The sequence below is a fragment of the Phallusia mammillata genome, chromosome 3 (genome assembly GCF_965637545.1).
Source record: "Phallusia mammillata chromosome 3, kaPhaMamm4.hap1.1, whole genome shotgun sequence".
Lineage (NCBI taxonomy): Eukaryota > Metazoa > Chordata > Ascidiacea > Phlebobranchia > Ascidiidae > Phallusia > Phallusia mammillata.
In genome coordinates this window covers 5,919,461-5,944,624 of record NC_137254.1, presented here as the reverse complement: position 1 = coordinate 5,944,624, position 25,164 = coordinate 5,919,461, and the positions used below count along the sequence as shown (strand labels likewise).

Here is a 25,164-nt window from a genome sequence, read left to right as displayed (position 1 = left end):
AAACATCTGCTGTCTCAAATATGTCATGCAGGAATAAGCAACCACAAGAACTACTCAGTTTTAGTTTTGAATGCTAACAAAGAAACAATAGCTTTGTGACTGTGAAGTTAAATGCTTCACTGAAATTCAGGCAATACTAAATGCAGAACAAACAATTGCACAAGCAACAGGAATTTTGAAATACATTAGTGATGACAATTTCAAGTTTTGGTTTCTTAACACACCATGTGGACAGTATTTGCAACCAAGTGGAATCTTGTATATTGATATAATGGACATGTTGTGTTTTTGTAAACAGTAGCTGCTAAATTGCTTCACAGGAAATGTTTCTTAAGAATATACATTCTACAGAGGAGATAGTACTGACCACCAAGCATATCCTGTTGTTAGAAAAGTTACTGAAACTTTTAAAGGAAAAGCCAGTTAGCCAGCAATTTTCATTAGTCTCTCAAAGGCAAAACGGTTCTTGTCAACACTAAAAACGATGCAAACTTTTCTAAGGAACACCATTATTTCCAGAAAGACTTGCACTTGCAGTGATCGCATAGAAAAAAACAGTTTCTTGGTTGTCACTTGGAAATCAAGGAAGAAGTTATCAATTATTTTGCTTAAACTATAGCTTTATGATTCATTTAGGTTGTAAAATAGAAAGCACAAGGTTTAATAATACGATTTAAGTGTGAGTGTTGTAATTTTCAAAGCTTGAAGAGTTTTGTACTCAAAAAAATGAATTATAAGCTATTTGCCACCAAATAAAGCATCAAGTTTAGCAGTTAAGAAACAATTTTATTTTAATTTTTCAATTTTTACAAACAATTAATAGTTGTACACAAAAATTAAGAAAATATGTTGAATAAACAAGTTCTAACACAAATGTAATGTGGTTGTTGAATTTGTCAGTTATGATACAAATAAAAAACTTTATGACTATTTTTTGTGTGGCAATTATAATCTGTGACGTGTCATAGAATATGTTGAAAATGCTGACTGTGGCTATAAGGTACTTATATGATACATGACCATATTAATGACTGAATAGCAAGTGTGTTAGTTAGTAGACGTTGTTATAACCAGTTTTACTTAAATGTTGTCCAACTGAAATACTTCGATATTTTTCGACTCATTTAATAATATTTTTTCTATATATTGTTGTTGTGTTTTACCGTATTTACAACCGCTTTGTTTCGAGTCTGTGTCACGTGTGTTTTTGTGCCACATTATTCCTGCATGTTATTGAGTTTGGCCCGTCGCTGTGCAAGTAAACAAAATTACCCAATGATACCGTCTGCTGATTACACTCGTTTACATTATTGCGTAACAACCATTACGTCTCAATGGAGTTGCTAATTAAGATTTGTATTACTTGTTTTTCTACTCAAAACAATGACTAGAAAACTAGAAATAAGGCTTTTCTATATATTGCCAATTCGTTCAATAAAGTCTAAAAATTGGAGCAGTACCCCCAGAAATGTTAGGCACGAGCCGCCACTGGAAAGTACCAAGTGGTGGTTCTCTTTAGTGTGAATCAATATGTGTGATTTCAAAGTACTACCACGAGCAAACCGTTTCTTACAAACATCACATTGATAAGGTTTTTCTTTAGTGTGAGTCAACATATGTCTTTTCAAATCTATACCACGAGAAAACCGTTTCTCACAAACATCACATCGATGAGATTTCTCTTCAGTGTGAATCAGCATGTGTGTCTTCAAATCACTACCACGGGCAAACCGTTTCTTACAAACAAAACATCGATAAGGTTTCTCTTTAGTGTGAGTCGACAAGTGTCTTTTCAAATTTCCACTCTGTGTAAATCGTGTATCACAAAGATCACATCGATAAGGTTTCTCATCTGTGCGAACCAACATGTGTTTTTTCAAATCTCCACCACGAGCGAATCGTTTTTCACAAACACCACATCGGTGAGGTTTTTCATTGGTATGAGTCAGCATGTGCTCTTTCAAATCACCTTTACGAGCAAACTCTTTTTCACAAACGTCACATCGATGAGGTTTTTCATTGGCGTGTGTCACCATATGTTTTTTTAATACTCCAAGCAGAGTGAATGTCTTTCCACAAACAGTACACTGATAAGATTTTTCTTTGGTGTGTGTCAACATGTGTTGTTTCAAAATCCAACTTTGGGCGAATGTTTTTTCACAAACATCACATCGATGAGGTTTCTCTTTGGTGTGAGTCAACATGTGTCTTTTTAAAATCCAACTTTGGGCAAATGTTTTTTTACAAATATCACATCGACATAGTTTTTCAATGCTGTGTTTCAGCATAGGTCGTTTTACATTTCCACCTTCAAAAAACCTTTGATCACAGCCAAAATCCTTTGATGTCATCTTTCCTAAAATTAGTTATTCAGGATATTATACAGTAAATGGTTGAACTGATTTGCGATGAATATGTTATGTGCTGAAACAACATAAATTTTTTTTGTTGATTTGGCAAATGTAAATATGTCTTGAACTGTAGGTACCTTGTAATACTGGTTGGTTTGTGATGCGCGCTGTGACATCCAGGGGTGTCGAAATTTCTGTATACAGGAATAAAATATTCTCGTTTTTGTCTAGAAACAAACCAGCACATCCAGGCACCTACAGTTGTCCCACCACCCGTTAAACCAAAGCCTTTTCATCAGAGAACCGGACAAATCAAAGAACGGGCGCCTGAAGGAACACCAAAAAGACGTAGCAAATTGGCTTTCGTTGAAATCTTTGACACAATTTTGTCACCTTTCGGAACGTATAAGCATAAATGTATTTACATCATACTAAAAATTTCCAACAACATGCGTACTAAGGTAAAACATACTGCACAGTAACAAATTTTTAGCTTATCCAGTAGTTTTTATAATAGTATGCCGACGTACCGATGTACCATACGAGTCACCTTCATCAGGGCAATGACATAAATTATCAACTAAAAGTTGTTGTATATCAACAAGGGCGCTAAAACAAACACAAAATGCGGTGGCAAAAAACGCAGAGGTCGAGTGATAACACTAGCTCAATTGTGCAAAAGCGACCGATAAGTTATCGGCATTAGAACGTCCGTTTTAACGTTGATTGTGTTGGTCTGAGAATGTTCCACGACTCCACGAAACCTCGCTTGTGAAAATCAGTTTCCCTCGTTAACACCTTGGCAGCAGAAAAGTTAATGGTGTAATTATGGACAGTAAAACTGAATTACGAAGGGTACACGAGGCCCTACGGTTAAACGGCTACCCGAACTGGATTATCAGTTACCGAAAAAGCAAGGTTGCACGGAAAAATATTCGGTCCAAAGAGCGTGCTTTTGTCACTTTGCCTTACCTTCCTAAGTTAACGGATATAATCCGTCGCATGTTTGTCGATATTGGGGTCTTGATAGGGATTAAACAAGTCAACCCTACGGGAGATGCTGTCGCGCCCCAAAGGCACCACAGATACAAACGCGACAAGGGGCGTGGTGTACGCAATACCATGTGGAGAGTGCAATAAGATTTACGTCGACTGAACGGGGAGGTCTTTGAATACGCGCCGAAAAGATCATGAAAGGGATGTGGCCAAAGAAGGTGCCAGAAAATCGGCATTAGCAATTGTTGAACATACATTCTCACTCCAACACGATAAACGTCAAAACGGACGAAAAAATATCCGTAGCCTTTGCACCATTAAGCTAGGTGTTATCACTTGATCATTGGTGCGCTCTACGTTTTTTTACCACCGCGTATTGTGTGTGTTTTACCACCCTTGTTGCTTTCAAAACTTTGTGTTCTTATTTTGTGTCATGACCCTGATGAAGGTGTCTCGTATGAGACATCGTAACGTCAGCATATTATAATAAAACTGCTGGAAGTGCTAAAAATGTCTTGATACATTATGCCTGGTAGCAACAGTTTATTCCTACTATAGCCTCCAAACTTGTATTGGTCCACCTACGACAGCTAGATCTATGGAAATTTACATCCGTTTTGTATTCTTTTATTCTTTATCACACATTACATGAATCCAAATTTGAATCCAAAGATGCAATTACCTAACGTGTCTTTCCTTACAAATGTGACCATTGACGTTCAATCCTTTATTTAAATAGAATCAATAAAAAGTAATACGTTAATGATATGACAGCGTCTACATACAGATTCCGCACAACTGCAGAATTCGCATCACACAACTTAACTCCAAGCAAGGCGCACGCAGTGTAAAGCGCAACAGAACTGCCACATAAACAAGGCGCGCTGATTACACGCACCCTTTTTGCACGAATCCAAGCGCGCCAACGGCAAGAAATGGTCTGTTTGTGAACACAAGCAACACTGCACGTAACACCTACTAGACATTACTTTACCCGATGTAATAAAGACTAAATTATGAAGCATTAGGTTAACATAACATGTAAAGCAACTAATTTATATTCAATCTCAACACTCTAACATAAAGATTCTTTGCGGAATTTTAATGTTTTCTGAACAATGCACAGGCTTGCAAACAGAATAAACATGAATGCCATCAACAATCGGCAAATCAAAATGTATAAGTCTGCCGACACCATCTGGGTTCGCAATATTACAGTCAGCTGTGCAACAATTTTTGTTGTCAGCGTGTCCGATTACAAGCGTCATTCGTATTGGTATAAAATTGGCCAAACTAACTGCAAGGACAGGTTTTCATCAGCGCTGGTAAAATTCCCAAGGTTAGTTAAGAAATTTCACCTGCAACATATTCACCTGAAACTTTCATCTGAAGCAATATATCTCGCTGTAGTCAATGTCACGAACGAGTATACACTTTTTTAGTTGGCCTTTCGTCACTTATTGCTTGCTTTGTGCTGGCACAGACAAGCGCAACTAACAGATGTGTAAGTACGTCAAAGCTGTATTAAACTGCAACTAAATAATGATTGTTTGAGAAAAGCTGCAAACGTTTTTGTGGTGTATTGGAGCTGTCTGAGACTTCTGAATATTGGAAAGTATAGATAAGATTTGAATTTATTTCAGGCTTTTTCACAACTGATGCATTTTGCTTGTATTGAGCGAGGAAATAGGTGGGTGTGGGGCTTCAGGCCCCTTTACACTATGCGTAGAGCGCGCCCAAACTTACAAAAGTTTTTATTGTAGTGCCGAACTCGGCCAAACGTTTCAAGTTATTTTCTTCTCAAAAGTATAGTGTATATATGATTTCGATTCTTTATGTAGGCAAGTAGTATGTTTTCAAAATCAATACACCGTTGTTTGAACACGCTGTGTGTTTGTATGAGTTGCTTGAAAATTCAAAATTACGGCATACAGTAAATCTATTGTTGTTTAAACCATGCAACATTTCACCGGTAGACATAACCTTTGGGTTACCAAGGAACTCTGATCAAACCAAGTAAGATAAAACTGCTCAAATTGTAGTTTTCAACTAGCTCAAATTTTAGCAAGCCTGATATTAGCAAGAATGACATTGTGACTCTGTGTGAATATTTTTCCGCAAACAACACATCGATGTGGTTTATATTGAGTGCGAGTCAACATGTTTTTTTTTAAATCTCCTATACGAGCAAACCCTTTTTCACAAACATCACATCGATGAGGGCTATCTTTAGTGTGGGTCACCATGTGCATTTTCAAACTTTCAGGCAAATCTTTTATCACAAGTATTACATTGGTGAGGTTTCTCGTTGGTATGAATCAACATGTGTCTTTTCAAATTTGAAATGGCACTGAAATTCTTTTCACAGACATCACATCGATGAAGTTTCTCTTTAGTGTGGGTCCACATGTGTCTTTTCAAATTTCCACCAAGACGAAACATTTTTTCGCAAACATCACATCGATTAAGTTTCTTAATGATGGGTTTCAGCATTTGTCGTGTATCATTTTCACGTTTAATAAACCTCTGATCATAAACATCACTTTGCTCGAAGTCAAAATCCTGAGATTTCATCTCGTCAATTTAGTTGTTCAAATATTATAAAGAAATGTTTTATCTGACTTACATATACAATGTTATGAGCTGAAAAGAGGTGTTACTAATTTATCTATTGTTTTAAATGCTTTGTTCCCAGCAAACAATATTACGTTTCAATAACGTTATATTCTGGAACCACCAATGTTCCAAAAACGCAATCGGAAAACGTCGCTCAAACGTAAATGTGTGGACTCCCAAACGCGTTTTTAAAACGTTCCACGCAAACGTAATATTTTTCATGTAACACTAACGTTAAACAAAGACATTTGATTTTACGTTTTTAAAACGTTCCACGCAAACGTAATACTTTTCATGTAACGCTAACGTTAAACAAAGACGTTAGATTTTACGTTTTCAAAACGTTCCACGCAAACGTAATATTTTTCATGTAACGCTAACGTTAAACAAAGACATTTGATTTTACGTTTTTAAACGTTCCACGCAAACGTAATGTTTTTCATGTAACACTAACGTTAAACAAAGACGTTAGATTTTACGTTTTCTAAAACATTCCACGCAAACCTGATATTGCCTGTGTAACGATAACGTTAGACTTGACAACCCTGCTGACGTAAAAATGACCACAGACAACAACGAAATCTACGAACATTTGTTTGAGATGCACCAGAAACGTTTGCTTCCGACCTGGCTGCAACGTTGTTGGTAGTCCCTAATCGGCTCTTAATGTCCCAAAAACGTTCACACATAACCAATTTGCAACACATATTTATTTTAGTAATGAAATTCGCTGTTTTACTCGTCAGATGAGTCAGATAGGATAAGGGTGTCATCTGTTGAGCTGTTGTGGAAGGCAGATCGACGTGACTGTGGAAAAAAATCATATTCAAATAAATACATATATCTAGTTCGTTAGACCCTGTACACTACCACATAAGAATGAAACAAAAATGAACAGACCGGAAACCAACGATAATAAAACATTGCATAGCATGTGATAACATTGATTACCTTGAATTTGGAACCTCCTGGCCTATTGGGTGCATGTTTCAGTGCTTCCGACATCTCATGCTGCACTTCCTTCATTGTGGTGTGGCAATGTATCTTCATACAGGCCCCTTAAAAACAATATGGACACATTTACACCTATGTTTGTAGGACTGCAACTTTCAGAATACAAAAATCTTAAAGAGAAAAACAGTTTTTTTCAGCACTTTTCTGTCATAAGCAAATTTCAAGTTTCAGTTTATTTACGCTCAATGGCGAAAGACCCTGAGGTCACCTTGTCATCCACCCCTCCCTTACTGTTCTAAGGCAAACGAAAAACAAAGCAAGTTAAAATCCATACAACTTACTTGCCACCAACTTGCAGGTTCTAGTAGTCAAAAAGGGCTTCTTTCCCTTTCTGCCTTTTAAGCTATATTCTGACCAGAGGGAGTAGGTCCCCAAAGTTTTTAGAATTCTTCGCACTGTGTCTCCTGCTGTGTGACCTCGTAATCGTTGCAGACTTCCAATCTTAAAATGCACAAATGAAATGGTAACATCCGGACACTAAAGACGCTAAACAGACTTGACAATCTAAAGTTAACACTATTTTTTGAAAACAGTTTTTTTTTCTATGATATTGTGTGCAGTGATTTTAAATTACAAATCTCAAGTGGATTAAAAAAAAACTACAAGTTTGAAACAGTGATCAAAATAATTGTCACCAGAGTGTATTTTAGTGGTACAGCATTACAGTATAATGACACTATTTAGTGGAATCAACCTTACACCTGGACTTCCTAACAAACATATGTAAATTTTATGCATATGTTTACAAAACATTTTCTACATACTGATGCTTTGCGGAATTGTTTGTCTTCAAGCTTAGTTTCAAAATGATTGAAATCTTCCTGGGTGTTCATTTGATGTTCAAACAAAACATCACTCTCCTCGTCGTTGTTGTGCTCGACTCTCAACATGTCTATTATGATTTTTTGTTGAGCTAACACTGTATCAACTTTTTCTGCAAGTATACACGAAACAATAGTGTCATTGAGTAGTACTGATTACAGTTTCAACATAAAATATTTCATGTTTCCATGTTATTGGAGCTTTAGGGCTAAACCAAATTGCTATCATGCCATAATTGCAGGAAAAAATAAGCAGTCCCGACACCTAAAATATAGTGCAAGTATTAGTACCTTCAATTCTTTTTTCAACAGCTCTGTCAGCATCCATTTCTTCAATTGTGACCCCTAAATGGCATATTGCTTAAAATACGCTACCACAACATTTAAGCATTTTTACAGTAGGTGTGAAACATTCTTTAACACACTTGAGCATTCAAATGAATCGGACAGGTTCTGGCTGCCGACTAATTCCTTATCATTATGGTCTGCAACAGAACACTTTAAATATAAAATATGTAAACATATTTTGAATTACAATCAGTCACCTTTATCTGTGGCATCACAAATATTTGGCCTTTTTTGTGGTATGGAACTTTCTTCACAAATAAACCTGTTTAAGTTTAAGTTTAGTTTATTTGCACTTAAATCGACGAAGGTAGAATGTACACAAAGATTATGCGTGCGGGGCAGCGAAAGACCACGTGGTCATACTGTCAGCCACCCCTTACACAAGAAGGTGACAGTGGCAAAAAGATAGCGAGCGATAAATTTTGGAGAAATAAACAACTAAGCTTACGATTTACACGAACAGTTTGGTCTCTTCCGTGATCGTGGAACTTCATCAGCATTGTCAGAACTTTCCAAATTTGAGGTATCTTCAGCCAACTTGCACATCTTAACTGCCTTTTCAAAATCACCTTGAATTTTAAGAACATATTAAAAATAGCCAATTGTCACAATGGATGAAACATATTGGCAACTACATTCCAGAATAGGAAAATATTCTGATATCATGGAGACTCCATGCTTGTTTGTTTGGAAGTTCTCCTTTACGTGCACGTGAGCGGGCACCTTGATTGGGCCAATAGCATTGAAGTTGCTACAGGTAAAGAAAAAATCAATGTCAAAAGTTGATAACAGTTGCACAATGTCTTTGTTCACAATTGCTACACTCAAGACTTGTGAATCAGTACAAAAATTTAATGATAAACCAACTTGTTCTACATACATTTGTATCGTTTTTAATAATCCATGAATAATGGATGATATCACAGGTTTTTTCATTTAGAAACTCCACAACAGCAAAAGACATCTACAATAAAACAATTTGTTGCCTGATTAAGTCTTTCTGTCATTTATAAAATAATACCATTTAACTACATGTTACCTGTTCCTGATCTCCTTTAGAATTTGTCATTCTGCTTGGTAGTTGGTACTACATTAGAAACAGGTAATATAACATGTGTGTGTATGGCACTGTAATAAGGTATTTTCACCAGGTACAGTAGGTCATAGAAAAATAAATTACTAATCATTGAACAAACTTACATCACTTTCTTTCAATGTACACCATTATATATTTTACAAACACATACTTTCATTTCTAAAAGGCCTAGGCAAAAGATATTTACCAAAAATACAGTAATTCTTACAAAAACATATCTCAAATTGTTCTACAAAAAGTTGCGCATGTTATTTCCAAAATAAATTGAGATAAACAGACGATTTAAAAAGATTAAAATTACTACACACCCGCACTTACCACAAGACGTTGTTGAAAGAGGACGAATTGGTCACGTGATCATTTACAAAACGTGGTTTTCCCCAAAAATTTTTTTTAGGGTTGGCAATTCAAAAGGTTAACGATTATTAGGCACACTACTTTAGTTTGCTGACAATAATTCGTTTTACAATACTTCTTGATCCGATTTAAATTTTAAATCGTGTTGTCTGTTGTAACGGACCACTATGAGACTGTTACCTATGCTTTTAGTAGGTATATTTTTGCACAGGCATGTTTGGGTAGTCACATAAAAATAATTAAAAATAAACTGCTTGATTCTTCAATGTCTGTCCGGTTTTATTTCAGCAACCTTATTGAAAATATTTTTGTGTGACGTCACGTCGCTGCGCTACAGTGACTGCAAGGCTCTTAGTCACGCTACAGTGACTGCAAGGCTCAAGTACAGTAGTACCATAGATAACTTGAATTAAGTACTTGAATTAGTACGCAATAATACACATACTATCTGTGCTGATACGTTCGAAGGCGGATAAGTCTGTCGCTAGCCTTGTTTCAGCAAAAGAAAGTTGTTGGGTGCTCTCTGTATTCTTGCTTACAACTACTTTATATAGTTTCTGTATTTTTTTCCAAAATGAATGATAAACGAAAAGTGTACAAAAGATTATGGATGCAGAACAAGCGTGCAAAACTCAAGCGTCAACAGACCGCTTACGATGAATTGTTATGTGAAAGTTCTGACACAAGCAGTGATGAAATACTCCTGCCTAACCCCAATTACAAATCAAGTGTAGTGGAAAACAATCATCATCATCAGTCAGATAATGTGTTTACTGATCAACCATCTGACAGCAAAATAAATCTGATGCGAAAATCACCATCAACAAATTGTGTGGAGCAAATCGTCAATGGCTTTATTCTGATGATGAAACACAATCCCAAGAAACCTTTCGAGACCAAATGGCTGAATGGGTAAATAAGTTTCAAGTCCGACACAATGCTGTTGACCATATTTTAAAACTAATGAAAATCTATGGTCCAAATCTTAATGTTGAAGAACTCCCTACGACTTGCCGAAACCTCCTTTCTACACCTAGAGAAGTTGAAACAATTTGTAAGTCTGGAATGCAATATTATTATTTTGGTTTGCAGAAACAGATTCTAAAGCTGTTAAGTCCACTCGACAGACCTGATTTTGCTATTGCACTTTCTTTTAATGTTGATGGACTGCCACTTTTCAAAAGTTCCAAGTCCTGTTTTTGGCCAGTCCTCGGTTCAATTGTAAATTTTGAACCTGTTTTCCCTGTTGTTTTAACTTTTTTTTGTCTGATTTTATCAAAGAGCTCAAATATGTCTTGGAAAATGGAGTCATAGTTAATGATGAAACCATAACATGTAATTTGCACAGCATTGTTTGTGATGCTCCAGCTCGTGCAATGATTAAAGCTACAAAGTTATTTTCTGGATATTATGGATGTGATCACTGTTCTCAAAGTGGAACTTGGCTTGGTAGAGTTACATATCCTGAAATCAAAAATTTAAATTTAAGAACTGACGAGACATTTAGATGCCAAGCTAATAAAGAACACCATCATACTATATCACCTTTTTGTGAATTGAAAATGGACATGGTTAGGCAATTTCCAATTGATTATATGCATCAGGTTTGTCTAGGGGTCATGAAAAAACTACTTCTTTCTTGGATTCGTGGTGCCAAACATGTTAGACTCAGTGCACAACAAGTTGAACTGGTGTCCGGCAAATTATTACAGTTAAGATTTTGTATACCTTCACTGTTTGCAAGAAAACCACGTTCATTAAAGGAAATAGATCACTGGAAAGCAACTGAGTTGCGACAGTTTCTTTTATACACAGGAAAAATTGTTCTTTGGAAAAAACTACCTAATCCTCTCTACAAGCATTTCCTTTTGCTCAATATTGGCATTTGTATATTAGTTTCCCCATCATTGACCCAGTCAACAGCAAATTTTGCCCATACGCTGTTAACACAGTTTGTGGAACAGATTGGTGATCTTTATGGAAATGAGTTTCTGGTTTACAATGTTCATAGTTTATTGCATTTGTCAGCACAAGCAAGACACTTTGAAAGTCTTGATTTTTGCAGTGGATTTAAATTTGAAAATTTCATGCAACAGTTAAAGAAAATGGTGAGGTCTGGAAAACAACCAATTGTTCAGGTTGTGAAGCGCATGATTGAACAGAAAATGGTCTTTTCAAAGTCGGACAATAAACCTGATATTTTAACTAAAGAACCCAACAATTCCTATGTTATAAACTGTGGAACATCTGATGTAATGTGTGTCCAAGTGATTGACAAAGTAAACAATAAAAATCTTAGTAATAGTGCCAAACAAGACTACCTGTGTCGCATTTATCAAAATCCAAAAGGTTTGTTTGATGACCCTTGCGACTCAACATTAATTGGTGTCTATTCTGTGAATTCAAATTATTCCAAAATGAAAATCATTAAGTCAGACATGATGTTTACACAAGCAATATTTGTAAAAGGTAGTAAAAAAAGTGTTTTCATGACTATTATGCATTTTGTTTGATTTATAATTTATCTTTTTATGCAACCTTTATATAGCTGTGAAGAGGACCAAAATGTTATTGCAGTGTGTACTGTGAGCAAGCATTGCCTTGAACTAATTTTACTTTGTTTGCTTTTAATGTTAGCTTTTTCACTGGTTCATGATTTTTGTAGCTATCCCCTGTTCATGCGCCAAATTATCTTAATTGTGTATTTTATTACTCATGGGAATAACAAACCAATAAACATTATTGTTTTATATAAGTTACGATTTATGTCATAAAACATACAAAAGCGCAAACGTAAATACGAAACGTTTTTATCTCGTTATTTAGTTACGTTACAAAAACGTACGGTTTGATACGTAACTAACAAAACGTTTTGAAAACAGATAAATGCTACTACTTAAAAACGTCAATGCAAAACGTTTTTATCTTGTAATTTAGTTATGTTACAGAAACGTACGGTTTGATACGTAACTGAAAAAACGTTTTTAAAACAAAAAAATGATACTACTTACAAACGTCAATGCAAAACGTTTTTATCTTGTTATTTAGTTATGTTACAGAAACGTACGGTTTGATACGTAACTGAAAAAACGTTTTGAAAACAGATAAATGCTACTACTTAAAAACGTCAATGCAAAACGTTTTTATCTTGTTATTTAGTTATGTTACAGAAACGTACGGTTTGATACGTAACTGAAAAAACGTTTTTAAAACAAATAAATGCTACTACTTAAAAACGTCAATGCAAAACGTTTTTATCTTGTTATTTAGTTATGTTACAGAAACGTACGATTTGATACGTAACTGAAAAAACGTTTTGAAAACAGATAAATGCTACTACTTAAAAACGTCAATGCAAAACGTTTTTATCTTGTTATTTAGTTATGTTACAGAAACGTACGATTTGATACGTAACTGAAAAAACGTTTTGAAAACAGATAAATGCTACTACTTAAAAACGTCAATGCAAAACGTTTTTATCTTGTTATTTAGTTATGTTACAGAAACGTACGGTTTGATACGTAACTGAAAAAACGTTTTTGAAACAAATAAATGATACAACTTAAAAACGTCAATACAAAACGTTTCTATTAGGTCGTCAATAAAAGTTGCAAGAACGTTTATGACGTTACGATGAGCGATGACGTTACCGACACGTTACATAACAACCACAGAAAAACGTTTTTTCAAAGTCGTGTTGCTAAACCGTAACAATACCGTTTGAGTTACGTTCAATGCTAACGTTATACCATGCAACCATAACGCAACATTTACTTTGACAAAAAAAACGCTTACAAACCATATGACAACCTGTAAACAACGTTGTGAAAGTTGCCATAACGTTTTGTGTTACCTGGGTTAATCGCCAGTTGGAAACAACGAAATATTGTGTTTAAAATTGTTTTTAACACACTTTAGTTATTAGTTACACAAACATTTACGTACCAGAACGTAGAAGCAAAGGTTTATTCACGCCATGCTACAAATTTCCCATAACATGTTTACTAAGGTAAAATATACTGCACAATACCACCCTGGGGTAATAGATCAAATAAACAAAACAAACATTAATGCGATTAACTATCTGCAAAGTATATTTTTCAAGTGAAGTTTCAAGCTAACAAGCATCAGTTAACTTCGCAGCTGTGCAACAATTTCCTTTTCCAGCGTCACCTCACTTATATTAGTCCGAAACTGGGCCAAACCAACTGAGGCAAAATCAAAATGGTTTGACTAGAACTCAATAATATGTCAGACACAACCAGTAGCAAAATAAAATATGCATTCTCCAATAAGTTAACACATAAGAAAAGCTAGTAATGTTGTTGAGATGGTGGGTCACCAATGTTTACAAGACGTGATCTGGAGGAGTTAAGCCACTGTCATTTCCATAATAAATTTAGTAAATGGTCAGACTAAAAGCGTTTTTATGTAAACACATGCCGAAAAAACGTCCATTCTGTATGTAGACCATAGTATTTATAATACTGCTATAAGTCTGAATGTTAACATAAAAAAATTGTATTGTATACCAATAAACAATCGAAATTTCGGTTGACATTTCTTGACTTGCTTTGTCAAAACAAACTCGTTGGCACTTTGCAACGCTTACATAACCAAACTTAAGTCTTTTAACAGAACAATCGCTTATGCGATTAACTATAGTCTAATTCTCGACTGAAGTGTTGAGCTAACCGAGTTCAACTGGCTTCGCAATGCGGCAGTCAGCTGTGCAACAATTTCCTTTTCGAGCGTGTCCGATTACAAGCGTCATTTATAAATGAACTAATCGGACACAGTCTCCACTGGCGTTTGTAAAGTCAAATGCTTTCTCCAGTGCATTAATATGAACATATAAGTGTATATTCATTTATACGCGATATTCGTGTGACTGTAACTTGAAGCAACAAATCTCGCTGTAGGCAATGTGACAAAATACCTTTCGAACAAACATGAAAAAGTCGCTTTTCGCTAACTACAAGCGGTCGACGTCACAATGTAGTGCTTGTTGGTTTAATACCGAGTTTTGCTTCCGGCTATAGAAAGTTACATTAAACACTTGTTAAGCCCTAAAAGTGTGCGAAGACACGAAATCATTTACAAGCATTCGATTTTTGCAGGCAATTCATCCAATCAACGTATATTCATCAAACAAAACATATTTATTTGCTAATTGTTTTAAAGAAGTCAAATTACTTAAATTATAGCTCCCAGGAATGTATGCTATGTATCATGGCCCACACGTCTGTGCATTTTTATTAACACGTCGTTGTTTAAGTTGTATTAATCCGTTAATCAGCAACAAAGCATGACTAGAGAATGAAATAATCAACGTTCCCACAAAGGTATCAAATTAAAACAACTTAAAATATTTACATTTCATCAGTGGCGGCTCGTGCCTAAAATTTGTGGGGGTGCTGCTCCAAATTTTAGCCTTTATTGAACATATATAAGTTGGCAAAATATAGAAAAGCTACATTTCTAGCCATTGTTTTGTGTAGGAAAACAAGTACAAATCTTAATTAGAAACTCCATTGTGACGTAATTTTTGTTACGCAATAATGAACACGAGTGTAAACAGCAGACGGTATCATTTGTGTATTTTGTTTACTTGCACAGCGACGGCCAAACTCACATGCAGTAAAAATGTGGCACAAAAACACACGTGACACAGACTCGAAACGAAGTGGTTGTAAATACGGTAAAACACAATAAGAATATAGAAAAAAAAAACAAGAATAAAAAGTAATAGAAACATATAGTTATAAATGAGTCGAAAAAGGTCGAAGTATTTCAGTTAGACAACATTAAAAAAATTGTCATGTTTCATTTAAGTAACTTTAGTCACAGTCAGCGGTTTCAACATATTCTATGACACTTCACAGATTATTGCCACAAAAAAAACTAGCCATACAGCTTTTTATTGGTATTATAACTGACAAATTTAACAACCACATTACATTTGCATCAGAACTTGTTTATGTAAACATATTTTCTTTAAATTTTTGTGTACTGACTGTTAATTGTCTTTCAGTTTCTTAATTGCTATACTTGCTGCTTTATTTGCTGGCAAATAGCTGATAATTCCTTCTTTAAAGTGCAAAACTCCTTCCAGCTTTAAAATTTACAACACTCTCACTTAAATTTAAACCATATGATTAAACCTTGTGCTTCCTTTCTACAACCAAAATGAATCATAAAGTTATAGTTTGGGCATGATAATTGACAGCTTCTTCCTTGATTCCAAATGACAACTAGGAAACTGTTTTTCTATTTAGTGCTAGCACTGCAAGTACAAGTCTTTTGGAAATAATGGTGTTCCTAAGAAAAGTTTGCATCCTTATCAGAGTCTCATGGAAACAGCAAAAAGGATTTTTCATCCTAGTAATCTCACTTGTCAAAACATCATCTAGATCAGTGGTTCCCAACCTTTTTTGTTACATTCCTCCCTTTGCCCATTTTCGAGCTATTCATTCCTCCCCATCAGACGAAAACAAATATAACACAAAAAAATTATAGCAATTTAAAATAGACCTTATAAACAAAATTTTCAGCTCTTCCGGCAGTTTTTTATTCTACTGTGCCAACGTTTCGATGTCCCATACGAAACACCTTCATCAGGGTAATGACATACATTGCAAACACAAGTTACTTGTGTAGAATAAAAAACTGCCGGAAGAGCTGAAAATTTTGTTGATACGTTATGCCTGGCAGCAACAGTGTATTCATAGACCTTATAATTAGGGATGTCCATTTTGGAATCCTTTACAACCGGTTCCAAATGTGAACCGGATCCAAATTATAATGGACATCCCTAATGTATTTTCAAAAATATTCTGTAACATTTCCAATGTAATTTTTTTTACAGTTTTTTATTAAATTCCTCCCCTGAACTCATAAAATTCCTCCCTAGGGAGGAATTCCTCCCCGGTTGAGAACCACTGATCTAGATTATTTTCAAAGTAATCATGAACATCAGATCTGCAGAAACATTTTCATTTCAGTAACTAGCTTTTCTTTGTCAACAATAGGATGTGCTTGGTGGTCACTAGTATCTCCCCTGCAGAATGTTCATTCTTGAGAAACATTTCGCGTGAAGCAATTTAGCAGCTACTGTTTAGAGAAACAGTACATGTCCATTATATCAATACACAAGATTGCACTTGGTTGCAAATACTGTCCACATGGTGTGTTAAGAAACCAAAACTTGAAATGGTCATCACTAAGGTATTAAAAAATTTACTGTTGCTTGTGGAATTGTTTGTTCTGCATTTAATATTGCCTGAATTTCAGTAAGGCATTTAACTTTACAGTCACAAAGCTTCTTTGATAGCATTCAAAATTAAAACTGAGTAGTTCTTGTGGTTGCTCATTCCTGCATGACATATTTGGAATAGCAGATGTTTTATCCCAGTTTTCTGAACTTTTTATTCAGGTTTTTATTATAAAGGGTAATCGTGACTTTTCAAAGTGTTAGATAACATTTTTTCTTTTTCAAGGTGGTAGATACACTTTTTAATTCAATGATCACTGCAAAAACTGAAGTCCAATTACAACAAAACACGACTAACCTTCAAACAAATAAATTAAAAGATGGAAATATAATTATTTAACTGCACTCACTGTCGAACTTAAGAATATGGCAAACGGGTTTGGTTTTGTAGCACAGTGAACACGGAACAGACAACACTGAACTACGGGCCAGTTCACAGGCTACGTGATTGGTGGAGCTGCGCGAGCCGCAGCAACCTGTCGCCTATTTTGCCCGGCATGTAGCTTTTCCAAGTGCGGATGCGCAGAAGTGCCAAACGTCATCAAACGTCACGATTCGTCATGAAACTGGAGCTGCAGTTCCACCATAGATAACATATTAATGCCATTTTTTTTTTTAAGAAAAAAATGTCGATCAAGGCGGAAATTATACTTAAGAATAAAAAAATAGGTATCATGAAAGTTATCTGTAATGTTGTGGTAGGAATATTAAGTAAAAATATTTGGGGGGTGCTGCAGCTCCGCAGCACCCTAGCACGAGCCGCCCCTGCATTTCATTTATCACAGGACAGTAGCTTTGAAAAAAAAAAAAAAATCCGCTCATTTTTTCGTTGTATTATTGTAAACTGTGCATGGATTTCAATGGGATTGCACGGAAGAAAAACATCATTGTGGAATTCAAGTCTCTCTTAGAATAAGCGTAATCAACTGGAGTCGTTTCGTACAAGGTTTAAGTCAAACTGTCCCAATCTCCAATTATTACAACAAAGCAAATGTAGATGTAAAACTTCAGCACGAAACGAAACAAACCCGTTTTACACATGGTTGCATATTCGACTTCACCGCATAACCCCTCCATTGCTGTTTTGTCTGTAGTGATGACTTTTCATGTATGCTATGTAAATGTAAATTGGCAATTATTCAAGCTATAAATGCTTGTTTCATTTATTCGTTATTCAATCTATTTTACTATTCGAACGAACAATACAAAGAAACAAAACACAGTTTATTGGCGACGATGATGTGATCTAATATTTGAACGACTTATATGCATTTTGGTTTTGAAGATATTAAAGTTCTTTCGAAGATTAAAAAAATGTTACAAAGCTGATTAAAGAACAGCTACAACAAGGTACGTCACGACATGCAACGAAAATAACAAGGCGTCTTGTTAAACAAATCAAGCTAATTCTTGCCAAGTTGACGTTAGTCGAAACGATGTACCTTCTATCTTTGCTATTGTTGAATTTTTTTAACCGACTTTGTTTATTAAAATCTGCTAATCATAAGTCTAAACCGGCGATGTGGCACTCAGCTGCGCAACAATTTCCTTTTTCAGCATGTCCGATTACAAGCGTTACTTATATTAGTCCAACACTGTACCAAGCCAACTTTTGGACAGATTCCACTGAACAAGGAAGATTGGGAATCGTTTGTGTTTGAGAACTCAATATACTGTCACACTTACCTGACAAAAACTAGTAACTAGAAATATCATACAACTTTTAATAAACCAATACTGAAGAAAGCTTGTAATCTTGTTGAGTGGTGGGTAACAAAACGTTACTTGGACAAAATAAACGACCGTCACATTCACGTCAAGTTTAGTAACCGGCCAGGCTAAAAGCGTTTTTTTTTTGTTAACACATGCCGAAACAAATTATTCATTCCGTGTGTAGACCAAAGTGTTTGTAATGCTGCGACAAACGTGTTTGTCTGAACGTTAACATAAAATCATCTGTATTGAATTCCAATAAACAAATGGAACTTAGACTGCTTAATAGGGATGGCCCGATAGTACTGTATCGGCGCCGATACCCGATGCTTCGAGCAGTATCGGTACTCGTCCGATACTTTAGCGGTATCGGTACAAGTACCGATACTTTTTTTGAGACTTTATCTTGTGTAAAATTGAAAATGAAAGGAGGCAAAAAAACAACAATCATCGGCTGTGATGAAATATTTATAGGACTACATTTAAAAAAACGCGTTCGTTTTGGATTTAATGAAATAATATGACCTAATTCGCTACAGCGATTTAATAACGACTAAATTGGAAGCTTAACAAAGCAAATTTTCCTGCATTAAAATGTTTTTAGGCCTGCCATCCAGTAGTGTTGCTTGTGAGCGATTATTTTCTGTTGCTGGTAATATTGTGTCTCCTTTAAGAAACCGTTTGTCACCAGAAAACGTAAACAAACTTATTGTCATCAAGCACAATGTGTGAAATGATAACTGATTACTCATTTCAATTTCTGATTACTGTAAAAAAATGTTTAGTGCCAGTAGTTTAGTGTTGTTTCTTGGTGTTAAGACTTAAATGGTGAAGGGTTTTGTTTAAGTGATTTATTATACTGTGTGCGTTGTTAAATTAACTGTGATGGTAAAAAAGCAGTTAATGTGTTAGACTCAGTATGTTGTTATATTAACTGTGATGGGAAAACACATTACAAATACATCAGTTTAAAAATGTTGTTGCTTGTTTGCAAAGTATCGGTATCGGATCGCAGTACTTTTGGGGTAAAATATCGGGTATCGGTATCGGTTCAAAATATTGGTATCGGGCCAACCCTACTGCTTAACCAAATCAAACTAGTTGGAACATTGTAACGTTTGCAAAACCAAAGCCTTCTAAACAGGACAAACGCGATTAAATATCTGCAAAGTTTTATTCTTGACTGAAATGCACACAAATGTCCTAAATGTAAATTCAGAGGTTCAACACTACAACACATTTTTTTACGAACATACAACGATGGAATGTTTGTACTGTATGCGTCATCGTAATGCACGAATCTTTGTACACAAGTCACAGCAATGAACTTTTATCTTTATTGTGAATCAACATGTGTTCACCACGGCAAAATCTTTTCTCACAAACAACACATCGATGAGGTTTATTTTTAGTGTGGATCAACATGTGTTTTTTCAATGTTCCGGCTTGGCGAAACCCTTTCTCACAAACATCACATTGATGGGGTTTCTCTTTAGTGTGAATCAACATGTGTGTTTTCAAGCATCCACCGAAGCGAAATTTTTTCTCACAAACATTACATTGATAGGTTTTTTTTTGGGTGTGAATTAACATGTGTGTTTTCAAATATCCACCGTAGCGAAATTTTTTCTCGCAAACATTACATTGGTAGGGTTTCTCTTTGGTGTGAATCAACATGTGTTGTCTTAATTCTCCGCCTTGGCGAAACTTTTTCTCACAAACATCACATCGATGTGGTTTCTCATTGGAGTGAATCAACATGTGTGTTTTCAAATGTGCACCCTGGCGAAATTTTGTTTCACAAACAACACATTGATGAGGTTTCTCATTGGTGTGAAACAACATGTGGGTTTTTAAACTTGACCTCAGGCTAAATCGTTTTTCACAAACATCGCATTGATGAGGTTTATCCTTGGTGTGAATCAACATGTGTCTGTTCAAATTTCCACTTTGGACAAAAGTTTTTTTCACAAACAACACATCGATAGGGTTTCTCCTTAGTGTGAGTCAACATATGTCTTTTCAAATTTTCACTTCGGACGAAAGTTTTTTCGCAAACATTACATCGATGAAGGTTCTTGATGCTGGGTGTCAATATATGTCGTTTTACATTTCCACGTTCAATAAACCTCTGATCAAAATCATCACTTGGCTCGAAGTCAAAATCGTCAGATATCATCTAATCAATTTAGTTGTTCAGATATTGTAGAAAAATGTTTTATTTGACTTACGAGTGCTTTGTTATGAGCTGAAACATGATGTTAGGGTTTTAATTATTGTTTTAGATGCTTTGTTGTAAATTAAACTGAAACAACGGAATGTTACGTTTGAAATTATTGGAAACAAATTTAGTTAAACAAACTTACTACGTATCAGAATGTGGAAGCAAACCTATATTCACGTCATACTACAAATTTTCAACAACATGTGTGCCAAGGTAAAATATACTGCACAAAACTGCCTTGATCTAATGAGATTCAAATGAACAGAACAAACACTAATGCGATTAACTATCTACAAAGCATAATTCACAAGTGAATTTCAAACTAGCTAGTATCAACTTACGTAGCGATGTTGCAGTCAGCAGTGCAACAATTTCCTTTTCCAGCGTGTCCGATTACGCCTCACTTATATTGGTCACAAACTGGGCCAAACCAACAGAGTCAAAATCAAAATGTTTTGAGTGACTAGAACTCAAATAGTCACAAAATGAAGTGTGAACTTTCCAATAAGCTAAAACTATAGAAAGCTTGTAATATTGTCGAGATTGTGCGACACCAACTTTCACAAAACATGATCTGGTCAAATTAAGCAATTGTCACATTCACATCAAATTTAGTAAATGGTTAGGGTAAAAGCGTTTTTTTTGTTAACACATGCAGAAAAAAACATTCCTATACCGTGTAGGCCAAAGTGCTTATAATGCTGCCAAGTTTGAATGCTAACATCAAATAAATTGTATTGTATACCAATAAACAATCGAAACTTATCTGGACCTGCTTGGCCAAAACAAACTCGTCGGCACTTTACAACGTTTACAGAACTAAAAGTAAGCCTTTCAAAATGGACAAACGCTTGCGATTAACTATAGTCTAATTCTCGACTAAAGTGACTAACCGACTTCAACTGGCTTCGCAATGCGGCAGCCAGCTGTGCAACAATTTCCTTTTCCAGCGTGTCCGATTGCAAGCGTCATTTATAATGATCCGAACTGTGAGAAACCACTAATCGGATACAGCCCACTGGCGCTGGTAAAATCAAAATGCTTTTTTTCAGTGCTTTAAAAAAACGTGTGTTCAATTCTGCGCGCTATCCATATGACTTTAACCTAAAGCAACTCGCTGTAGCCAATGTGACAAACAACCAAATATTTCCATCACACATGACAAGTCTTTTTTATTTCTATTTTAATATACCATCGAAACTTTTTTACTTACTGCGACACAATTGTTTGTTTGATCTAATGTGACCCAAAACGCTGACGTAATACTTAATATCAACTGACAAACAAGTTGCTGTTTAAAACTTCCTGACTATTTGTTTGCAATGCCAACACCAAAACGTAACAGACTGCTAATTACACTCTATACATTCCAAATTATCCTTTTTATTGTGCAGTAGGTAATATCGTGTTCACTGGAATCTCAATTCACACGCTTTCGGTCACAAATGTCGTTTGCGGAAGAATGAAGTAATAACTATGCGTGTGCTTACTGGAATGTTAACTTAACTTTACTTAACTTAACCGCATTGCGTCTCATACGTGTTGAGCTGATCGAGTGGCTGCGCAGTGCGGCAGTCAGCTGTGCAACAATTTCCTTTTCCAGCATGTCCAATTACAAGCGCCATTTACAATGATCATAAACTGGGCCTGGGGACCGGTAACTGATTAGTCAAAACGGTTTAACCTGTAAGTTAAGATATGTGAAAAATCAATTCAATTGGTCAGGTACTAACACACAGGTGAAAGCACTTTTGCGCCAATTTTATTACCTTTTGTGGAAAATATTACACGTAATACTAACTTTCGTTTATTTACAACTGCAGTTATATTACACACTCAAATTAACCTCAGCAAACCGCTGGTCAAATATTAAACCTGTGTACTACAAACAATAAAGAATCGTCCTAACAAACCAGTTAATCTTTCCTCTTGCTTCACCTCGCTACTGAAAATCCCTCAACTGTGCTACTGTTTCTAGTTGCTTCGCATACACGAAGTAACTCAAACAGTAATCGGTTGTGCAGCTGCGATCTACGACGTTTGCACGTTTTTTGTATTACAGGAAGCAATTAAGTAGTTTGACTCAGGGCATGCAGTCAGGGACGAATGGTGCATGTAGCGTTTTTTCAATAGAACGTTTGGCAGCGTATGCTTTGACTGCTTTTTGAATGACAATTTAGGTGTCAACTATCCGTGATGTTACACACTCATTCAGCTATAGTGACGCGTGTGAATACTTTGCATGTGGTTGTACACAACAGTGGAACGAAGCGTTTTTCTGAATCGGGAAACAAAATTGCACAAAGTGTTAGTTAATACCTCATATTGCGTGATGCAAGCCAACAAGTAGTTTACACGTTGTTTTCTCCAAAAGTTAACTACTTGATTATATTTATTCGTTTTTATATGATGCAAAATTAATTTTCAAACGTTTTTGTTTGGTGTGCTACGAAAAAGTCATTTACTCGTCATTACCAAACTGCTGAAGAGAAGTATACAAATCGGAGTACCAGAGAATCCTCAGCCGGGGTTCATTTGCCTTTTATTGATGCACAAAACTTAAGGGTTGTTAGTGTTTATTTAAAATTTAAGTGTTGAAAAGTGTGGCTTCTAGGATATGTTCTTACGAGCGAAACCACGAATCTTAAGTATATTTACAACGCAAAGAAAAACTGCTTGAAGCTATAACATATTTTATAACACTGATTATGCGACATTGTTCAGCATAAAGGAAAAGAAATTCAGAAATTTTCCACATAGAAATTAGGGCAAACTTTGAAACAATTGAATTTTAGGCAATATTACCATCAAGAAACATAATCAAACGAAATACTGTTACACATTAATTGCAATATCTGCCAATCTCGCTTAAATTTGCACAAGGAGCAGACCAGAAAAATCTAACATGCGATGGAATCCCACGACAGGGATTCAATTATACTTTGTTTGAACAAATTCGCAGATATAAGAGACCTTTGCGGCGCATTATAATGTTTTCTAAACCTGGCATCGGCCTTATATCTGCAAGTGAAAATTCTTAGCTGACGTTTTAATCTGGCTTACTATGACCAGTTGTTGCGCGTACACAAAATAATGTAGACAGAAATTAGTTGTGTAGGTGCGATCTCCGGCGTTTGTACGAGTTTGTGTTACAGTAAGCTATTGACTAGTTTGACTCAGGGCATGCAGTCAATCAATCAACGTTTAGCAGCGTATACTTAGCCTGTGCTTTGAATTCCAATTTAGGTTTCAACTACGCGGCGTGATTTTACACACTCATTTATCTACAGTGACCGTTCTGGTGAGCGAAACATTGGCAAAAATACAAGTTCTTAATAAAACAACTAGTATTTTGTTTAGCATTACACCACGTGAACGACAAATTAGTTAAAAATAAAGTATGCAACTTGCTATCAGCTAAAACCAAAAAAAAGCTTACAACGCTGTTGATACGATTATAAACTATCACAAAACATTATTTGGAAAATAAAAATATATCACATTCATGTCAATTTCGTTTGCGGTTTTCGTTTCGTCTTAGGCGGAAAGTGTTTTTATGTTAACACGTGCCGTTAAATCCATTAATTCCGCGTGTAGATCGAAATGTTCGTAATGCTGCGAACGTTAACATAAAATTAGTTTTTTTGCATCCCACTACACTGTAGCGTTTCTAGTTATCCCGTCAAGTCTGAAGTACCTGTCAAAGCTAGCATATGTAACGTCACTTAATTTCAAGTATAAACGTTAATGTGTATGACGTTATTATAATGAGCTTTTACGCAAGTTCACCAATGACGTTTTATGTACTAATTAGAGCTTTGAATTAAGAGACGAAGTTATTTTATAATAATATTAACTTCATCTCATTTGCTTAGCCGAAAAGAACTCTTTGGCGCGTTGTCATTTCTATTGTTTCGAAACTGGCAAAACCAACTGGTAGGACAGACCTCCAATAGCGCTGGGAAAATCCCAAAGTTTGTCCAGTAATTTAATGTAGATCTGCATGTGTAATACGCAAAACACCTGCAACTTGAATATGAAGCAATATGTCTCGCTGTAGCCAATGTAACAAACAAGTAAACACCTTTCAAGTTTGCCTGTTGTGGCTTATTGCAAAATAAGTGAGGAAAGTAAGTAAAGTTTTTTTTAAAAAAAAACAAGTGAGTGAACATTGTTTGATTAAAAAAGTACATACGTTTTTTGTGATACATTGAAGTTATCTCAGGCATCTGGATATTAGCAAGTGTAGATAAGATTTAAATTTATTTGTGAGCTCTTTTTTGCAAATGATGCACTTTGCTTGTATTCAGCCAGGAAATAGTGGATGCGGTTACACTATACGTAAAACGCGCACA

General features: G+C 35.5%; 3 protein-coding genes, 1 long non-coding RNA gene and 1 pseudogene across 4 annotated transcripts; 1 reads left to right on the top strand and 4 right to left on the bottom strand.

Annotated features, from left to right (window-relative positions):
- Positions 1 to 800: 800 nt before the first annotated feature.
- On the bottom strand, positions 801 to 5,921 carry LOC145219324 (uncharacterized). Its single transcript, XM_080086701.1, has 4 exons — positions 5,639 to 5,921; positions 2,882 to 2,931; positions 2,489 to 2,606; positions 801 to 2,356 (listed from the first exon to the last, which is right to left on the bottom strand). The coding sequence occupies exons 1-4, from the start codon at positions 5,919 to 5,921 to the stop codon at positions 1,413 to 1,415; spliced, it is 1,395 nt and encodes a 464-aa protein (XP_079942827.1). The 3' UTR covers positions 801 to 1,412.
- Positions 5,922 to 6,655: 734 nt separating this feature from the next.
- Positions 6,656 to 8,692, bottom strand: LOC145219323 (uncharacterized). The gene is made up of 8 exons (XM_080086700.1): positions 8,595 to 8,692; positions 8,344 to 8,408; positions 8,224 to 8,283; positions 8,090 to 8,143; positions 7,742 to 7,911; positions 7,259 to 7,418; positions 6,915 to 7,021; positions 6,656 to 6,770 (listed from the first exon to the last, which is right to left on the bottom strand). The coding sequence occupies exons 1-8, from the start codon at positions 8,690 to 8,692 to the stop codon at positions 6,699 to 6,701; spliced, it is 786 nt and encodes a 261-aa protein (XP_079942826.1). The 3' UTR covers positions 6,656 to 6,698.
- An 85-nt stretch (positions 8,693 to 8,777) lies between these two features.
- LOC145219322 (uncharacterized) lies at positions 8,778 to 9,832 on the bottom strand. The gene is made up of 4 exons (XR_013857910.1): positions 9,561 to 9,832; positions 9,186 to 9,233; positions 9,027 to 9,110; positions 8,778 to 8,897 (listed from the first exon to the last, which is right to left on the bottom strand). It is a non-coding gene; the product is annotated as an uncharacterized LOC145219322 (long non-coding RNA).
- A 625-nt stretch (positions 9,833 to 10,457) lies between these two features.
- LOC145217345 (uncharacterized) lies at positions 10,458 to 12,483 on the top strand (annotated as a pseudogene).
- Positions 12,484 to 19,755: 7,272 nt separating this feature from the next.
- On the bottom strand, positions 19,756 to 21,300 carry LOC145217375 (uncharacterized). Its single transcript, XM_080084639.1, has 2 exons — positions 21,151 to 21,300; positions 19,756 to 20,764 (listed from the first exon to the last, which is right to left on the bottom strand). Exon 2 carries the CDS (start codon positions 20,512 to 20,514, stop codon positions 19,900 to 19,902), a length of 615 nt encoding a protein of 204 aa, XP_079940765.1. The 5' UTR covers positions 20,515 to 20,764; positions 21,151 to 21,300; the 3' UTR covers positions 19,756 to 19,899.
- Positions 21,301 to 25,164: the final 3,864 nt, after the last annotated feature.